Genomic DNA, 15347 nt, shown 5'->3' on the forward strand with positions numbered 1-15347 from the left:
TCTGTAGTTTTCCATCTGTACCATGTCCTCAACACTATGCATTCCTTTACTGAACTTTTAAAGTTTATTTTCTTACCTTCTAAAACCTATCGCATCCTACCATACTTCATCTATCACTTATTTAGTGTCTAGACTTGGTACCTAGACTTGATTTTGTCTCTCAATTTCAAATACCTCTCAGTGCCATTCTCCACTGAATGCTTAATAGGTTTTAAAGCAAGTGCACAATGAGCAGAACCAATAAAGTATTAGTATTGTGCTTTTCCATTTACTTACAGCAGCATGTTGTCTTTTGCTCTACTACACAGAGTTGAAACTATTTGGAACACGTTCAGTGTTTTCACCTATGTTTGTACAACACTTTGTGCTCAGGTCCTTAACTGAAGACCAGCGCTTCTAGCCATTAAGAAAAATAAAAATCCTGGTAAGCTATATTAAATGAAATTCTCTTACTGCTTCAAGAATATCTTTAGATTTTCTCATTACTGGGTAGGATCTATACTCAGTGTTTGATGAGTTCTGAACTAAATACTGCACACTCTGTGGTGCAGAAGGAATGCCGAAAAGAACACAATAGAAGTCTGTATTAACACCAAAGAGACCGACTCCTGCCTGTTTTTCTGAAGTGATAGACTCATCCGAAAAAAAAAATGAAAAAAACAAGCTCTAAAACACTTAGAAGAACAGAGTTTAGTCTGTGAAGTGTTTAGTGGCTAAACTGAGTGTATATGATTGTGTACATCTATTTTTCCCCCTGCAATATTGATTTTGAAGGCAACGAAAGCATTTTGTGTTCCATTGATCAATGCTTCCTGATTATGTTGACTTACTGTATGTCAGCTCTGGTCCTCCTTTTATTTCTATCCTTTTAGCCATAAACTCTTAATTAATTTTCCAGTTACGTGTAGTAGCACAGGTACTGAGAGAAGAAATGTAATTACATGAAAGATCCTGTTTATCACACTAGAAATGAAGGCCATTACAGGCCTACAATTTCCCTGGGTGGTGCAGCGTGTGAGCTAGAAACTGAAGAATTACAGCCCCGTGCAGGTTTTTGAAGGGCATATCTGACTGCCCACTTACTCTATTAATAGATCTATCCCATTTGGAGTGCAGCTGTAGTGCGCTAACGAGAAAATGCCCTTTTTGCTGTTGATACCCTGTGTAAAAAGGAGCCAGGCAGCTCTGTTCTCATTTATTCTAGTGCAAATCTTAAGTGGTTCCTCTGAAGTCAAAGCTTTATTCTAGGTACGCAGTGATACTCCACTCAATTTAATTTATTCCACTTTGGCACCATGACACAAATTATCTCTTCCTGATGTTTCCTGTGACACTTTGTTGATGATGTTTTCTTCAAATGAGGGAAATGAGGTTGATTTTGCCAGAGAAGGATCAGGAACTGCTGTTAAGAGGGTTTTTTTGAAATGAGCTGGCTCTGAGAAGGTTCATGAGTTTGGGCGTTGCACATAACCTTCCCCAGAGCCCCAGCTGGCTCTCCCTGCTCTTGCAGCAGGTACCCAAGTTAACGTGTCTGCCTGTATCCAGGAGCGTGTGGATGCCCTTTTTAAGGTAGAGACAGCAAGGTGGAAATAGCAGTACCAGTGTTATTCAGCGTTTCCTTTATCCAGAGTATCCCAGACCTACATAGACCCAGATAAGAAAGAACTGATCGCATGACGAGCACTGAGCAAGATGAGGGACAGCTCAATGCAAAAAGGCTCAGGTCTTGAATTGGATCAGAGGTAACCACAATAAATAACATTAAATAATTAAGTGGTGCACGTTACAGTGCTTATAATAAGAATATATAAGAGTCTGAAGGGGTGGAATGGGAATTGCTCTGGGCCAAGTTTGAAATAGGCTCTCTGCACTCTTTGGGAGTATGTTCAGGGCATGGTACCTTCACACATGCATAGTCCTAACACACAGCATGCTCTGGATGTGCACTTCACAGGGACAACAGCTTAAATATCACATGGATGGATCTTCTATTTTACCTATTTTTCTGTTATTTTTTTTCTTTCTTCCTTTTCCCTTGTATCTCTTTTATATGCACAACTCCAGGCTCTCTCTCCTCCCTGAGATGACATCCAGAGTCTTTGCTGAGCAGTTTTCTCCCTCTGAGGTTGGTGCACACTTCATTGCCTCTGGCGATGCTAGTACCACCAGAAAGAGACTGTTCTTTAGGAATAAACCCCACGGTTATCAGTGACTCTGGGAGCCTGAGCACCCTGTGTTTGCGCAGCCAACAGTCTGCAGAAGAACCTACTGGGATGAGGGAGAATGGTGCCAAAACAACACCCATCAAGCTCTGCCCTTCCAGCAAAGTATTACCCGCTGCTTTCTTGTGCATATGCATGTTCGCAAAGCTCATTTTATTTAATTACATGACTGTTTTGTGGAGGGACAGCACTGTGGCAGCCCCACTGTTTTCTAAAAGAGCAATGAACCATGACCTGTGGCCAAGGGTTGTTTGTGCTCCTAACACAGAACAACATTGTCCCTGTCCAGTATTAAAATAATTAGAGGTTTGTGCTTTCGTTTTGCTGGTTTTGTGCAACACTTCTTTCTGGTTTTGGTTGAAAGACATTTCTCATCCCTGTGTTTTGTCACTGGGGTTTGTCCAAGTAGGTGCTCAGGGTATAGGTGAAATAGGATCTAAAAGCAGTACCCACTGGAAGATGCCCCTATTTACCTGACCAAATGGGAGAAATGTTACTTCTGGTGGTCCTTCTCCTCCCTTCCTAACTTGCCCTAAACTGCCCTGTGTCCCCCAGGAAGCCTTCGGTAGTGAAGATTAAATATTGGGAATATGCTGCAGAAATGTGGGTTTTGTTAAAAAATGTTCATTGCATTTTTTTAGAGCGGTTTGACATTGTCAGGAGACAAGGTTTCTGCAGTTCAGGGTGATGTTTCTGGTCAGACTGAAAGACTCTGGCTCAGCCAGGTAACCCATGGGAGATTAAAAACTCCCATATGAGGCTGAAGCACCTGGAGCAGCAACTCTGACCAGAATGAAAGAGGAGGGCAACAGCAGAGAGATTAGGAGTGACCATTAAGTGTTTTGTTATTCCAAGGGGAACTGTTCAGTCATTAATCATTCCCATCTGGTTTTGTGCCAAAAAAGAAAAAAAAAAAAAAAAAGAAAGAAAAAGAAAATCAATACTATTTTTGTTGGTGTAGTTGCAATGTTTCAAACATGTACATGAGGCCAGGTTTGTAGCCAGAATTACTACTTGTTAGTAGAAGTACTTATTACTTACTTTGCCTGTATTGGAGAAACTGATAGATGTGGAAAAATTGGATAAGCATTTAGAAATATATTTGGTCTTCAGATCCTGAGGTCTGTCTATTTTCTCCAGCTGGTGCTGACTGGTTGAGGAAAAGACAGCCCATCCTCTTGCTGACCCTAAAGTTGTGAGTTTGAGTTCGCTGTGAGAACAGTATTTTAAATCTCCACGTATCTTATGTAATAGAAGGGCCGGAGGCAATTTGGGCTCTATTTCCCAGAATGCAAAGTGCATTTGAACATTTCTTAGCACTGTCTGGATTTCTGAAAGTGATTCCCTTCTTGCACAGACAACCGCATCACAAAATTTTCCCAGAAATGAAGCAATCTCCATCTTCAAACTATATATACTTTTCTGCCCCTATGTCCACTGGAATCACAGAATCACAGAATCATTTAGGATTGGAAAGGACCTTGAAGTTCATCCAGTCCAACCATTAACCTCACACTGACAGTTCCCAGCTACACCAGATCCCTCAGCACTATGTCGATCCTACTCTTAAACACCTCCAGGGATGGGGACTCCACCACCTCCCTGGGAACTCCCAAGGCTTTTTTGAGGGTGAGAGCATACTGAAGAAGGTGGACTACATACAAGGAGATAATTAAAGGTCTTTTCTGAAAATGTATGACCTGTCTGTCTCCGCTTACCCACTTATCTCTCCATCCTTGAAGATAAATCCTCTCCATCCTTGAAAATATTCAAAAGCCATCTGGACGTGGTCCTGGGCAGCCTTTTTCAGGTGGTCTTGCTTGAGCAGGGGGGTTCTACTTCCACAGCTTTTTGTGATTGTGTGGATCTATGAAGGGCTGTGATATATCAGGGAGGGATAACAGTACAGTGCTGGTGTGGTGCAGGGGCAGCTGCACTGCTCTTTGCTGAGCACCACAGTCATGTTGGCAGCAGTGGCACTGTGCTGCCATGCGGTTTGGTCCCCGGTCCCTGTTGCAGACCTGGCTCATGTCCACAGATCCTCCACAAATGACATGAAGATGATATCAAAAAGTTGGATTTAAAAAGACAAACAAACTGTCTGGCATATGTTGCTGTCATTCCTTGGTGGTGTAATCCATTCTTTATATTAGGGTGTGGGCCTAAATTGAGCTAGGAGAAGAACATGCATTAACTCTGAGATGATGTCAGGTCTTCAGAGGCTGGGGAGAAAGGCAGGAACCTGGGGAAGTGTTAAGAGGGAAGATACTGGGTGGAGACAAGATCATAAAAGAGCTGGGTGAGAGATGAACCCACACACATTAAAAAAATAAAAACCTGGAGGGCTTCCTCCAGTAGGCAATCTCACCCTGTGCAACGCCGGACTTCATGCTGTATCTTGCCCCACCCGTGGCACAGGGAGGCAATGAAACACGATGTCTGTGGCCATTAGAGGGAGCTTGGTGAGAGCCCAAGGATGAAATACAGACCTGGAAAGCTGAAGCAGTGCGTGGAGGACAGTTGATTCAGCTTTTAAAAACTTTTTTTTTTTATATCCTTATGATGCTTGTAGTATTGTATATGATTATTATGAAATAAGGATACACTTCCCTATGATTTGCCAGAAACATTTCTGCCTTTTCCTGAAAATAATTGCTTTTTTGAAAGAGGCTGAGATTCTTTTAAGAGTAATTTAGTAGTTTCATAACGGCTTGCATCAGGCATCCTCATCTCACCATAACCTGTTCACCAGCTGATATTAAATGAACTGGATGATTTCACTTGGGAAAAAGCAAAGAAGAAAACCATATGGATTCATACAGCAGTCAGAAGAAGGTTCAGTGGTTGTTGGAGTCACTCGGGATGTTGTGGATCCAGCTACAACCTCCTTCCACAGATGGGCTCAAACTGTCCCTCAAGGAAGCGAGGGGCAAGTCAGTTGCCTGACTGCTGAGTCTGGTACTCCCCTGGCCCAGGCTCTGCCTGTGCGACTCTTCACACTCTGAAGGAAAGGTGAGATGGCCCAGATTGGTGGGTCTCACCCCAGAGCATCCCAGTCCCGCTCCACTGCTGGCCTCAGCCATACATCCCACCCCCTCTGATGAGCCAGCACCAGCCCTTTCATAGCCACGTGTGAGAGGTTTCAGCATCTGGCTGGAAGCCACTTGTTTTTTTTTAACTCCTCTACCCGTTTGCCTGTCTAGTCAGGCATTAGATAAAGGAACAAATTACTGTGGAGTATCTCATCACTGAATATAAACTCCTCTGTGGTGTGCACCTGGCACCCTGGGGAGAATGAAAACTAATTGTGAGACACTCACTGGGCGCCTGGGAGTGAAGAGGGATGAGCTACCACCAAGCCCTCACTCCTTCCTGCTGAGCAGCTGATTGCAGCAACCTGTTACTGCCGGGAATTTGTCTTACATATTCAAATACTTCAACTTTCAGAATTTTGACTTCTTTTTTTTAAGGAGTGAAATATTTTCAGTCCTTGTGGCTGCAGAGAAAAACTTCAAAGCTTGATCTGCTTGAAAGTCAGAGGCCAAAGAAAGACAATTAGTATTTACTATCTTTTATAAAAGTCTGTTCCTTTTTTGATAGCCTGACTTCTGATTTTTAAATACCCCAGAAGAGTGATATTGTGGTTTTTGGCTAAGAGGGCACTTTTAAAAAGCAGCTGTTGCAAAAAAACCTTGTGTGTGGTAAGTCACTACATGCATTCCTTTTCTCTGGGTTTGTGCTCCTTTCCTTGCTCTTTGTCTGGTTTATCTGGCTGGTAAGATTAGGAGCACTGCAGGGCAGGGAGGGTCCCTGTCTGTGTATTTACACAGTGTCTTGCCACTTGTAAAGGAAGCGAGTAATCATCACCCTTGCTGCTTTCATGTCTACTTGCACAATAGAAATAATTAATAGTAATAGCAATGCTTTGCCTATCTGCGGCTCCTTTCATCTGAAGACCTTAAAGTTCTTGACAAGCATTAACTAAATTAACTTCCAAATACCTGGAGAGGGAGTCAGATATAATGATCCCCACTTTGCAGATGAGCACACATGAGGAGAAGCTAAGGCTAACTGAGTGCTTACAGTTAGTCAGCTGAAACCATGTTTCCTCCATTTTGGGAGGTTGCTCAGCACTTCTGAGGCTCAGGCTGTTTTCTCAGGTGCTCAAAGATGAGTTTTGATGTCTACTTTTTACTTCCAAAACACACAGACTGTGGACCTGTATGATCTGCCCCAAATCCTGCAGGAGCTGGAGGAAGCATTTCAGGCACCATGATTCATGAAGTTTCCTATTTGAATTACTAACCTGTCCTAGGAGTGGAGGAAGCTCTGCTGACACCATGTTGGCATCACTGTGGGCAGAAAACAAGGGTGACTCTGAATTAGTCCTGATTTCAAAAAATGTAGGTGGACTCCAGCACAGAAACACTCCAGCTCTGATCCGGGGGTGGTGCAGCCACATTTGCATCATCCTGCCTTTCACTTCATAACCCTTTCGGAGAGGGATCTGCATCTGAGTTGGCAAATTTGCTCAGTTTTGTGTTCATGATGCAGGGTTACCAGGCTGCATCCCTGCCACAGTGTTCACAAGCCCTTACTTGCAAAGAAGGATGCCAAGAGCCCTGACCCAACTCTGAGGTGTTAAGCCACAGTTATCTTGTCTTCTGCATGTCTCTGTTAAACCAAGGGTGCTCTGCAGCTCTGTGCCTCCCAGGATTGTGCCCAGCAGGAGAAAGGAGAGACTGGGCAAAAGTTGGGCAGAGGAGAGAAGAAGTCCTCAGTAGGGACTATATAAGATTCAGTGCTAACTCAGAATGATGGAACAAAGGCAAATGATATTTTAGAAGACCACAGCAAGATCCTGAAGGTGATAATTTGGTTGGTGGAAGGAAGAGGGTTTTTTTCCATAGATTGTGGAATTTCTAATTCTGCAGAAATTATCTTCCTTTTTAATACCAGACCTGAAAGGTTTCCATTCCAGGAATGGCAGTTTGTCTGTAACATACATTTCTTCAAATAGGAAGCAACACAGTCACTGAAGAGCGGTAGGGCTGCTCTTTATTGCAAAGCTTCATAGACACAGATGAAAGACACTAAAAGTGTTGACAGTCTTCTGCAGATCCCATAAATCACATCATTTCACTGCAGACAATCATCCAGGCTTCACAGGGTTGTGACATTTCCCCCACCTTCTTCTTTTCAGGCAGAGAAACTGGACAGAAAAAGTTGTCTGGACAGCAGGTAACTCCTGTTAGCTCCTCCACCGCACACAACACCCTCCCATTTAATCAGCAGACCCCAGGCGAAGTGTCACAAGCCTGCTGGGAATTTGCAAGTTTATAACATGCTTGGGGATGGCTTGCCTGGCAGAGGTGAGTTTGCAACAGTTCGGAAGCCACTTGTGCAGATGCAATCACATCGCTTCTTTCTTTTCTTCCCGCAATGCTTGATACCTGCCTTTCTGCTACCTGCTTTAAATATCCCAGTTAGTTTTCCCGGGCTGGGATTTCTTACCACAACTCCTCAATTTACCCATAAAGAAAATGGGGCAATGATCTCATAGGAGGAAAACAAATGGGCCACATTTCCTCTACAGTAAGTAGGTCAGAGCCACAAGACGTGATGGAAGAGGATCCCATGATGCCCACGGAGTGGCTGGAGGAGGCTGGGCAGCGGAGCTGCTCAGGGGAGAGCAGAGGAGGACTTTGGCACTGGCTCTCCTGGCTGCTAGCAGGCAGCAAAGGTGGCTCTGAAAAGGTTTTGCCATGCAATGGGGTCATTCCCATAAACAGTGAAAGTGAAACAAGACCCTGGTCTCCACCAGCCTCATGCTCAGAGGGAAGGTGGTGGGCAGGAGGGCTGTCGCCTTGCTTCCAGCACTGGACGGAGAGCCAGGACACCGGGCTGCCTTCCTGCGCGAGAGCCTGAAAGTTACCCAGCCTTCCTCTTTCCTCATTTGTATAATAGGGTTAATAAACATACTCTGCCCCACAACAGTGATGATGTAAAGTTAAGCTCTTTCATGTTTGTTAGGTACTACAATGGGCAGCACTACAGAAACCCATAAATAATGTACCTTGAAGTTTTGTCAAGGTATTAGCCTTGTTTTAACAGTACAGATATTACATGAGTTACCACACTCACGAAGCTTCTCTTAATTAGGATCAAAACTTCCTTTTTTTAGCTTTGCTTTAATGGCTTTTGAGGCTGAACACATTTCACTTGCCCAGCCTATTTGGCAATTTATTATAATCTCTTCAAACTTGCAGCTCCTTTCAGTAAACTCTTAAATGCCTTCCTTCTCATTATTGCATCTCTTTACAATCTTCAAATTTAAGTGGCGCTTTTTTTTCCAATGTATAATTGGTTTCTCTGAAGTGTAAGTCAGCTTCAGTATTGCCCTGTGTTGTCCATGTGGCAGATACAGGGTTTGGCTCAAACCCATGATGGAGACGAAAGGATCAGTGGGCTGCTTCTGATATAGCAGGAGCCCTCTTTTCCATTTCACAGCTTGGCTCAAGATTTGTCCACAACTGGTAATGTACCAAAGTAGCTGTTCTTCAAGGAGAGCATCTGCGCAGAGATATACAGAGAGAATTATTCTGCCCTAATGATGTCCAGAGAACCACTGTGGTGAATATCCAGTTGTGACCCTGACTGAGCTGGGTGCATGGACTGAGCCCAAATGGCTGGAGGGAATCCCAGGGCTCTGACGTGGGAATCTGGAGGGCTGAGTTCAGCCTCTGTCCTGCCACAAAGACTCCTGGGCAGATGTGAGTCAGGTACACACTGGGCCACCTGTAATATAGGCCACAGCTGCCCTTCTAATATCCTCACTGATTTCAGACCCTCGTTGTTCTTGAAGTTTCAGCATCTTTTTTGTCTTTCTGCCTCCAACAGTTTCAGCGCTCAGACTTGAATTACTCCTGGGAAGTGCTGTATATGCCAAGGAAGCCTTTCTTACCATAGTCCTATCCAGGATTGCAAACAGAAGTGGTGGCTGCCTTGGAGGGCAGATGGTTTTTGAGATTTTCAACCTACCTGTGTGAACTCAAAAGATTCAAGTAGGTCACAGAATCATCAAGGTTGGAAAAGACCTTGAAGATCATCTAGTGCAACCATTAACCTAACACTGACTGTTCTCAACTACACCAGATCCCAAAGTACTATGTCAAGCTGAAATTCAGATTAATAATTCAGATACACCTCATGTGATTATCATTGTGTGATTACTGTAACATGAGGTTTGCCTTCTGCTCACTACTGCTGCAACTCAGAAAATGATTAGAAAGTGAAATATAAGTTGTTTTTTGCAGATATAGTGTGAGACTTTTGTATTTAATATGTGTTCATGGCTGGAGAGTGTGGGAAAACTGATGAAGAGGGAGGATGGCTTGGTCAAATGAGTGATGTGAAACTTGTGAGGGTGTAACTCAGTTCTTAGCTTTACCACAGGCTTTACCATAGTTCCCAGATTTACCTCAGTTCCCACAGCTTTACCCCAGTTCCCACAGCTTTACCCAACACTGTGGGATGGTCACTACAGGCACAGCTCCAGGTTTGGTGGCAATACCAAAGGGTAATCTTATGCTGGAAACAACTAATTCCCCAACCTGGATTGGGGGGACACATAGCAGAGGGACCAGGAAGGACTGTCTGCAAATGGGAACTCTACTACTATCAAGAAGAAGCAGAGAGAACAGGATAGTCATTCTGCTTGAACATCAGCTCATCATCTGCTCAATGGCAAATGCAAGCTGGATTTCAGTAGCAGGCAGTCTGAATAAAATGCTCATCACTGAACTCATGTTGCCTAATTTCAAGGAACTGCAGAAGATCAGTACATCCAGCAACTCTCTCCACTGACCTTATGGCCATTGCCAGGTTAATTTAGGTATTCTTGTCAATTCACTAACATTAGTTGGCACAAGTCCGGGCTTTAGTGGATTAATTTAAACTAATGATTGCCATAATTCCTGATGTGCTCACTTAAAAAGACAGATCCATTGGTGATGTTTCAGGGCTCATTCACAAACTGGTGCTCAAGGTATTCACCCTTCAGACCTATGAACGTTGATCCTCATTACAAAACTTCGAAACCCAGCCATGCACTAATTTTAGCCTTCAGTGGGACAGAAAGTGTCAGAGGAACCAGTATCCAACCCTTTTGCTGAAAGGATCCTGAACAAAGCGACAAATTTAATCCCATTACCTTACTGCCGGAGGGGAGCTTCCCAGAAATTTTCCTGATGCAAGGGCAAAACAGCTGTTCTTTCATCTTTTTCTGAGTCATGCCCACAGCACCTCTCCGGAATGTAAATGTGCCTGAGTTTAATGATGTGACAAGGTAATTAAGTGTTAATGTGTGGATGCAAAGGGTATACAAGTTGCTAGATCTAGTAAATGCTGAAGCCAAGCTAAGGCGTTTACCAGGTTTACAACACATTGCTGATATAGGGTGCTAATGCCCACACATTATTCCTGTTACAAAAATAATTTTACAGTAATAGACAAATAAATTAACTTTGTATTTGAATTTTGAATAGACATTCTAGTAAGAAAGCAACCAGGATCCAATCCTGGGCACATAAGAAGCAATAGAAAAACTAGGACATAACACTATTATTATTTAAATGCTATAATGCAGTCAGGTGCCAGCTCAGAATTGGACACTGCCCCTTCCTATTCCCCATTAGCTCGATGCACTTGAATTGTATCAATCCACATATATATAGAGATTTATATTAAACATATAATAGATTTCTTTAGTTACAAAAAACCCAAACAGGTCATAGAAGATCTTTCTAGATTAAATTGGCCCTGTACCTGGTCTTTAAATATCTCTAATGCCATGCAAATGTCTGATTTAAACAATTGAACTCTACAATCTCATTCAAACTGCATGTTACCCTTTAAATAAACAGATTTCCTATTCAAATACAAACCCCTTACTACTTTATGACAATGAATATTTGCATAACAGGCACACAGTTCTGTAAACTCAGGTGCCTGAGTGACAAGAGATGAAGTCTGCAGCTTGCCTGGGCTCAGGACAGCTACTCTGGGCAATGGAAGTACTCACTGCAGGAGGCTGCATGGTCCCAGGTCATATGCAAATATCACAGTGGAATCCTGTTAAGCTCCAAGTGTTACCTTGGCCTTTTCACAGCTTCATAGCCCACCAGCTGTCCCATCAGTCCCACCATAGTTGAATGTTTGATAGCTGTTCCACCAGCTGTCAAAGCCTCTGCCTGTCCTGCAGTAACTGCCTTTTCTTTTGCTTTCTGATTATGCCTTTTAGAGTCACAGTACTATTAGTTGGCATCATTTGAGTAATCAAGTGATACAACAAGGTATTGGAAAAGGAAGATGATTTCTAAGTACTGGTATTTTGGAAGACAACATGAGAGGCCAAGAGGTTGGGCAGTGTGTGGTTTGCAGCAGAATAATGAAGAGATGAGCAAGGTCTTCAAAGTTATCAGGAAACCTGTGGGTGCCACTTCTGAGGATCAGGGTCTCTGTATAACATCTGTATTGTCCTGTCACTTCTTCTCATTGTTCATCAGTTACCCAGCCTGAGATAATGAACATCAGCATGTATCAGAGAAAAGCTTACAGCTGAGGGACTCTGGCTTATACAGCTATGTTATGCTGACCATTTACAACTGTCTGACTGTATCCTTACCCACGTATATTGGGCTTTCAGTCCTTGTAGCTACATAGATGCAAAGAATAGCCTAAAGAAACTGAAGACTTATTTAGTAAAATACTCCGTGTGTCTGTGTGTCTTGTCTCTTAATTTAGATGAGACCTGCCACAGTCCAGGGGGCTGGAGGCTGGGCTGCTGTGAACCTCATCTGCTGTATTCACTGTAGGACTTCAGAGACACCTGCACACCAGTGATGGAGAAAGGTGTTGGGCACAGCTGACCGTACGTGTAGCTGTTGCTGTCACATGCCAGAGGCTGAACGACATGCGACTGCTGCATAAAACCACATTCACATCGCTGAGCTAGATCTTGACTGATGACATGAAACCTGTGGCTACCAAAATCCCTTGTGAAGCCTCTTCTGCCCCTAATCATTTAGCTTCAATGGGAATAAGTCAGATCATTCCGGAGTTGCAAGGGGAATTTCACAGCTGTTAAAACTCTCAATGAGTCTCAAGAGTAATGCTGTATTCCAGAACTGCAACTCTTTTATATATATATATATATATATATATATATATATATATATATCTTTAGTTAGTTCAAAATTAGTAAGACAGCAGTATGATTTTGCGAAATGTCTTGCCACCTAGGTGATTTTGGGGATGTTTCCGATGTGGTTTAGAATATCGTATTGTGTCATACTTGTATAGGTTTACACTTGGCTTTACCAAGATGGCAGCAGGGATGTCCTCTTAGAGGAAGTTAAGCTATAAAGGGAGGGACTGATTTTCTAGAGAGCTACGTGGGCATGTTAATTACCAAGGTTAATAAAAGGGTGATCTCTGTGTGTCTCAATTCTTAGGTATCCAAATGGTAAGACTTTACAAGGGATCTAATTTCCAGATATGTTTGTAAAAAGAGCCTTATTTTGGGCACTCTAAAACTGAATATATTCCAATCACTTGTAATATTAATAAACGTATCAGAAAATCCTAGAAAATGGTGAGTTACTGGCAAATTCTTTGTCTCTCACTGATAATGCTGGATTACAACCTAGTATCACATCACTGGAAAAACCCAATGAAGTCAGGAAGATGACAGCTCCCAAAATGATAAAGGAGTTAAAATAAAAAATAATTTTTAAAAAAGGGTTTTGACAGGAATGGCAAGAACACAAAAAAAATTCCCTGCCCCAATATGCCAAACCACCTAGTCTGGAAAAAGGAGGACAAAAAGTCTCTCAGAGTTCCAAAAACCACCAATTGGCTCTAGCCTGGACAGGTAAGTGAGCAGCTTATGCATTCACTGACAGATTGGCAAAGGTCCTGCCATGACAGCAACCTCCTCCCTAGCCCTGCTCTGCATAGCTGGGCTCTCTACCTATCCCAGTCCTAACCTGCTGAAAAGGAGGAGCTTTGCTCTGTCCATTCCTTATTTATAACTTGTCAAGAGCTGGGAGGGAGGGGTGAGCTCTTTGTGGTGCATCCTGCTGTTGCCTGCCCGCTGCCAGCCTTGCAGTCACAACTACAAATGCCTCCCGTGCAGTGTGGTGGCTGCCTTTGTGCTCTTGGGTTCCTCTGGCTGTTTGCCATGGTGGAAGCAAAGACCAGAACCTATTATCTTGGGATTGTGGAAGAGAACTGGGACTATGCACCGTCTGGGAAAAATCTGATCACAGGAGAAAACCTCTTAGAGGACAAGTAAGTCACTGGGCACTCTGATAAATCAGAGACGTATTGACAGCTCCAAAGAAAATTGACTAAGAGGTCTAATGTTGCTGTAAATGTCTTAAGATGGCCTTTTTCTTGTTTTTCTTCTTCTGATGTTGTCATAAGCAGGATTTTAGCTTCAAGGCAAGAGTAGTCTTTGGTTGACTTCTCTTCTGTCATGGTTGATTAAGCAAGGAGATAGATAGTGTATTTGAAGGTGACATTAAAGAACAGATATTTGTCAAAAAAGTAGTGGATAGTAATGGTAGTGGGCTCAAAATCCCCTGTGTGTGTTTCATGGAGATGTATTTCTGACACTCGTTGTCCAAAGGCAAATTGCAACTTTGCCACAATCAAGCACAGCTCTTTGTAATAAGACATAGAAATCTGTTTAACTGGCAATATATTGTAAGTTTTCTCCCTCTGAGAGATAAAAGTTGGGGGGATTAGTATGACATTGTAAAATTAAGATGTATATAATACCTACAAATGAGATGATACAAGTAGATGGTCCATATAACCCTGCAATGTATTCAACTGTAGAGATTCCATTTAGGAAATCCATTTAGATAAGTGCTTAAATATACAAGAGTGACTGGTCACACTGAATTCCCAGTGATCACCGGTGCTGAAACTGGAGTCCATAGGTAAACACTGTGATGAATTGTGCCTTGACCAGTGGAAAAGAGGCATCTGTTCTCGTGCCTGCGCTGCTGGGGTTGGCTGTGTGTCTCTCTCACACCAGGAGAGTTGGCCTGGACATTGTATGGGGATGGCACAGACCCTCGGTGCCTCTCTATATTGTGGTCTTCAAATATGTATGGGAATATTTTTAAGATTTTATTGATATCTTTGAGACCCTAGAGATAGTTTGGGTGTTCTTACTCTGAGCCAGGCTTGGGATTGGGGTGAGAGCTGTGAGCAAGTGAGGAAATCCTGGTGTACGGAGGCACACTAAGGAGCTGGATGATATGTCCTGAGAGTTAGAAATGGAAACGTCCTTTCTGACTTTTCAGGAAATCCCAAGCAATGCTGGACTTCTCTAGTGGCCAGTAATTTCAGAATCACTCTCAGTTGGATTTCATAGAGGAAATTATTTTTCCACAAGCAGGACGCAAGAAAGAGTTTTATTTTTCAACAAAAATTTATGCTTATGCTCTTAACAACTAGAGGTCCCAGATAGCATCCAAGTCAATGGCTGTTACCTTTTTAGGTAGAAATCATGGTTTGTTCCCAACCCATGAAAACAAGCTTTGCTGGAAAGGTTGCTCTTCAGTTGTGTTAAATACTTGAATTTCTCACTTCGCTACTTCTTTTATCAGAGGATAACTTTCTCCACGACCTGGAACTAAAATGGAACCTGACCACTAAAAATAGTTCAGCTTTAAGTGAAGGGCAGCTACTTGTAAATCCCCCCCAATACCAAAGAGAGATTAGAATCTGTTCTGTAAATTGTACTTTTAACACTGCCTGCACTTTGTGCTCCCTGAAAATCAAGTGGCACGTTTATTTTAAAGTCTGTGACATAAATGCGATGCCTTTACATGTCACGACAGGGAGGGAAGATAGCTTATGTCTTCAGTCATCGCTGTAATGTAATAATTACGGATTGTAATTCCAAAGGGTTTACCCACAGAGGATTTTAATGGAGACTACATTCAAAGCTGGGGAGCTGTTTGCAATGAACTCTCCATGTGCAGAATAATAAAGTGATTCTTGTAACTAATTTACTCTGTTTCCAAACTGTATTGAGTTGAGCCAGAA

General features: G+C 42.8%; 1 protein-coding gene across 1 annotated transcript in view; it reads left to right on the top strand.

The window, feature by feature from the left end:
• The first annotated feature begins 13404 nt into the window (after positions 1–13404).
• The window catches only part of HEPHL1 (hephaestin like 1), a 37779-nt gene continuing 35836 nt past the window's right edge, over positions 13405–15347 (top strand). Inside the window, exon 1 of the mRNA XM_026850916.1 lies at positions 13405–13574. Coding sequence (XP_026706717.1) covers positions 13405–13574 — 170 coding nt within the window. The remainder of the gene's footprint in view (positions 13575–15347) is intronic.

The sequence above is a fragment of the Athene cunicularia genome (assembly GCF_003259725.1).
Source record: "Athene cunicularia isolate RWA chromosome 1 unlocalized genomic scaffold, athCun1 chr1_part1, whole genome shotgun sequence".
In the NCBI taxonomy this organism is placed as follows: Eukaryota; Metazoa; Chordata; class Aves; order Strigiformes; family Strigidae; genus Athene; species Athene cunicularia.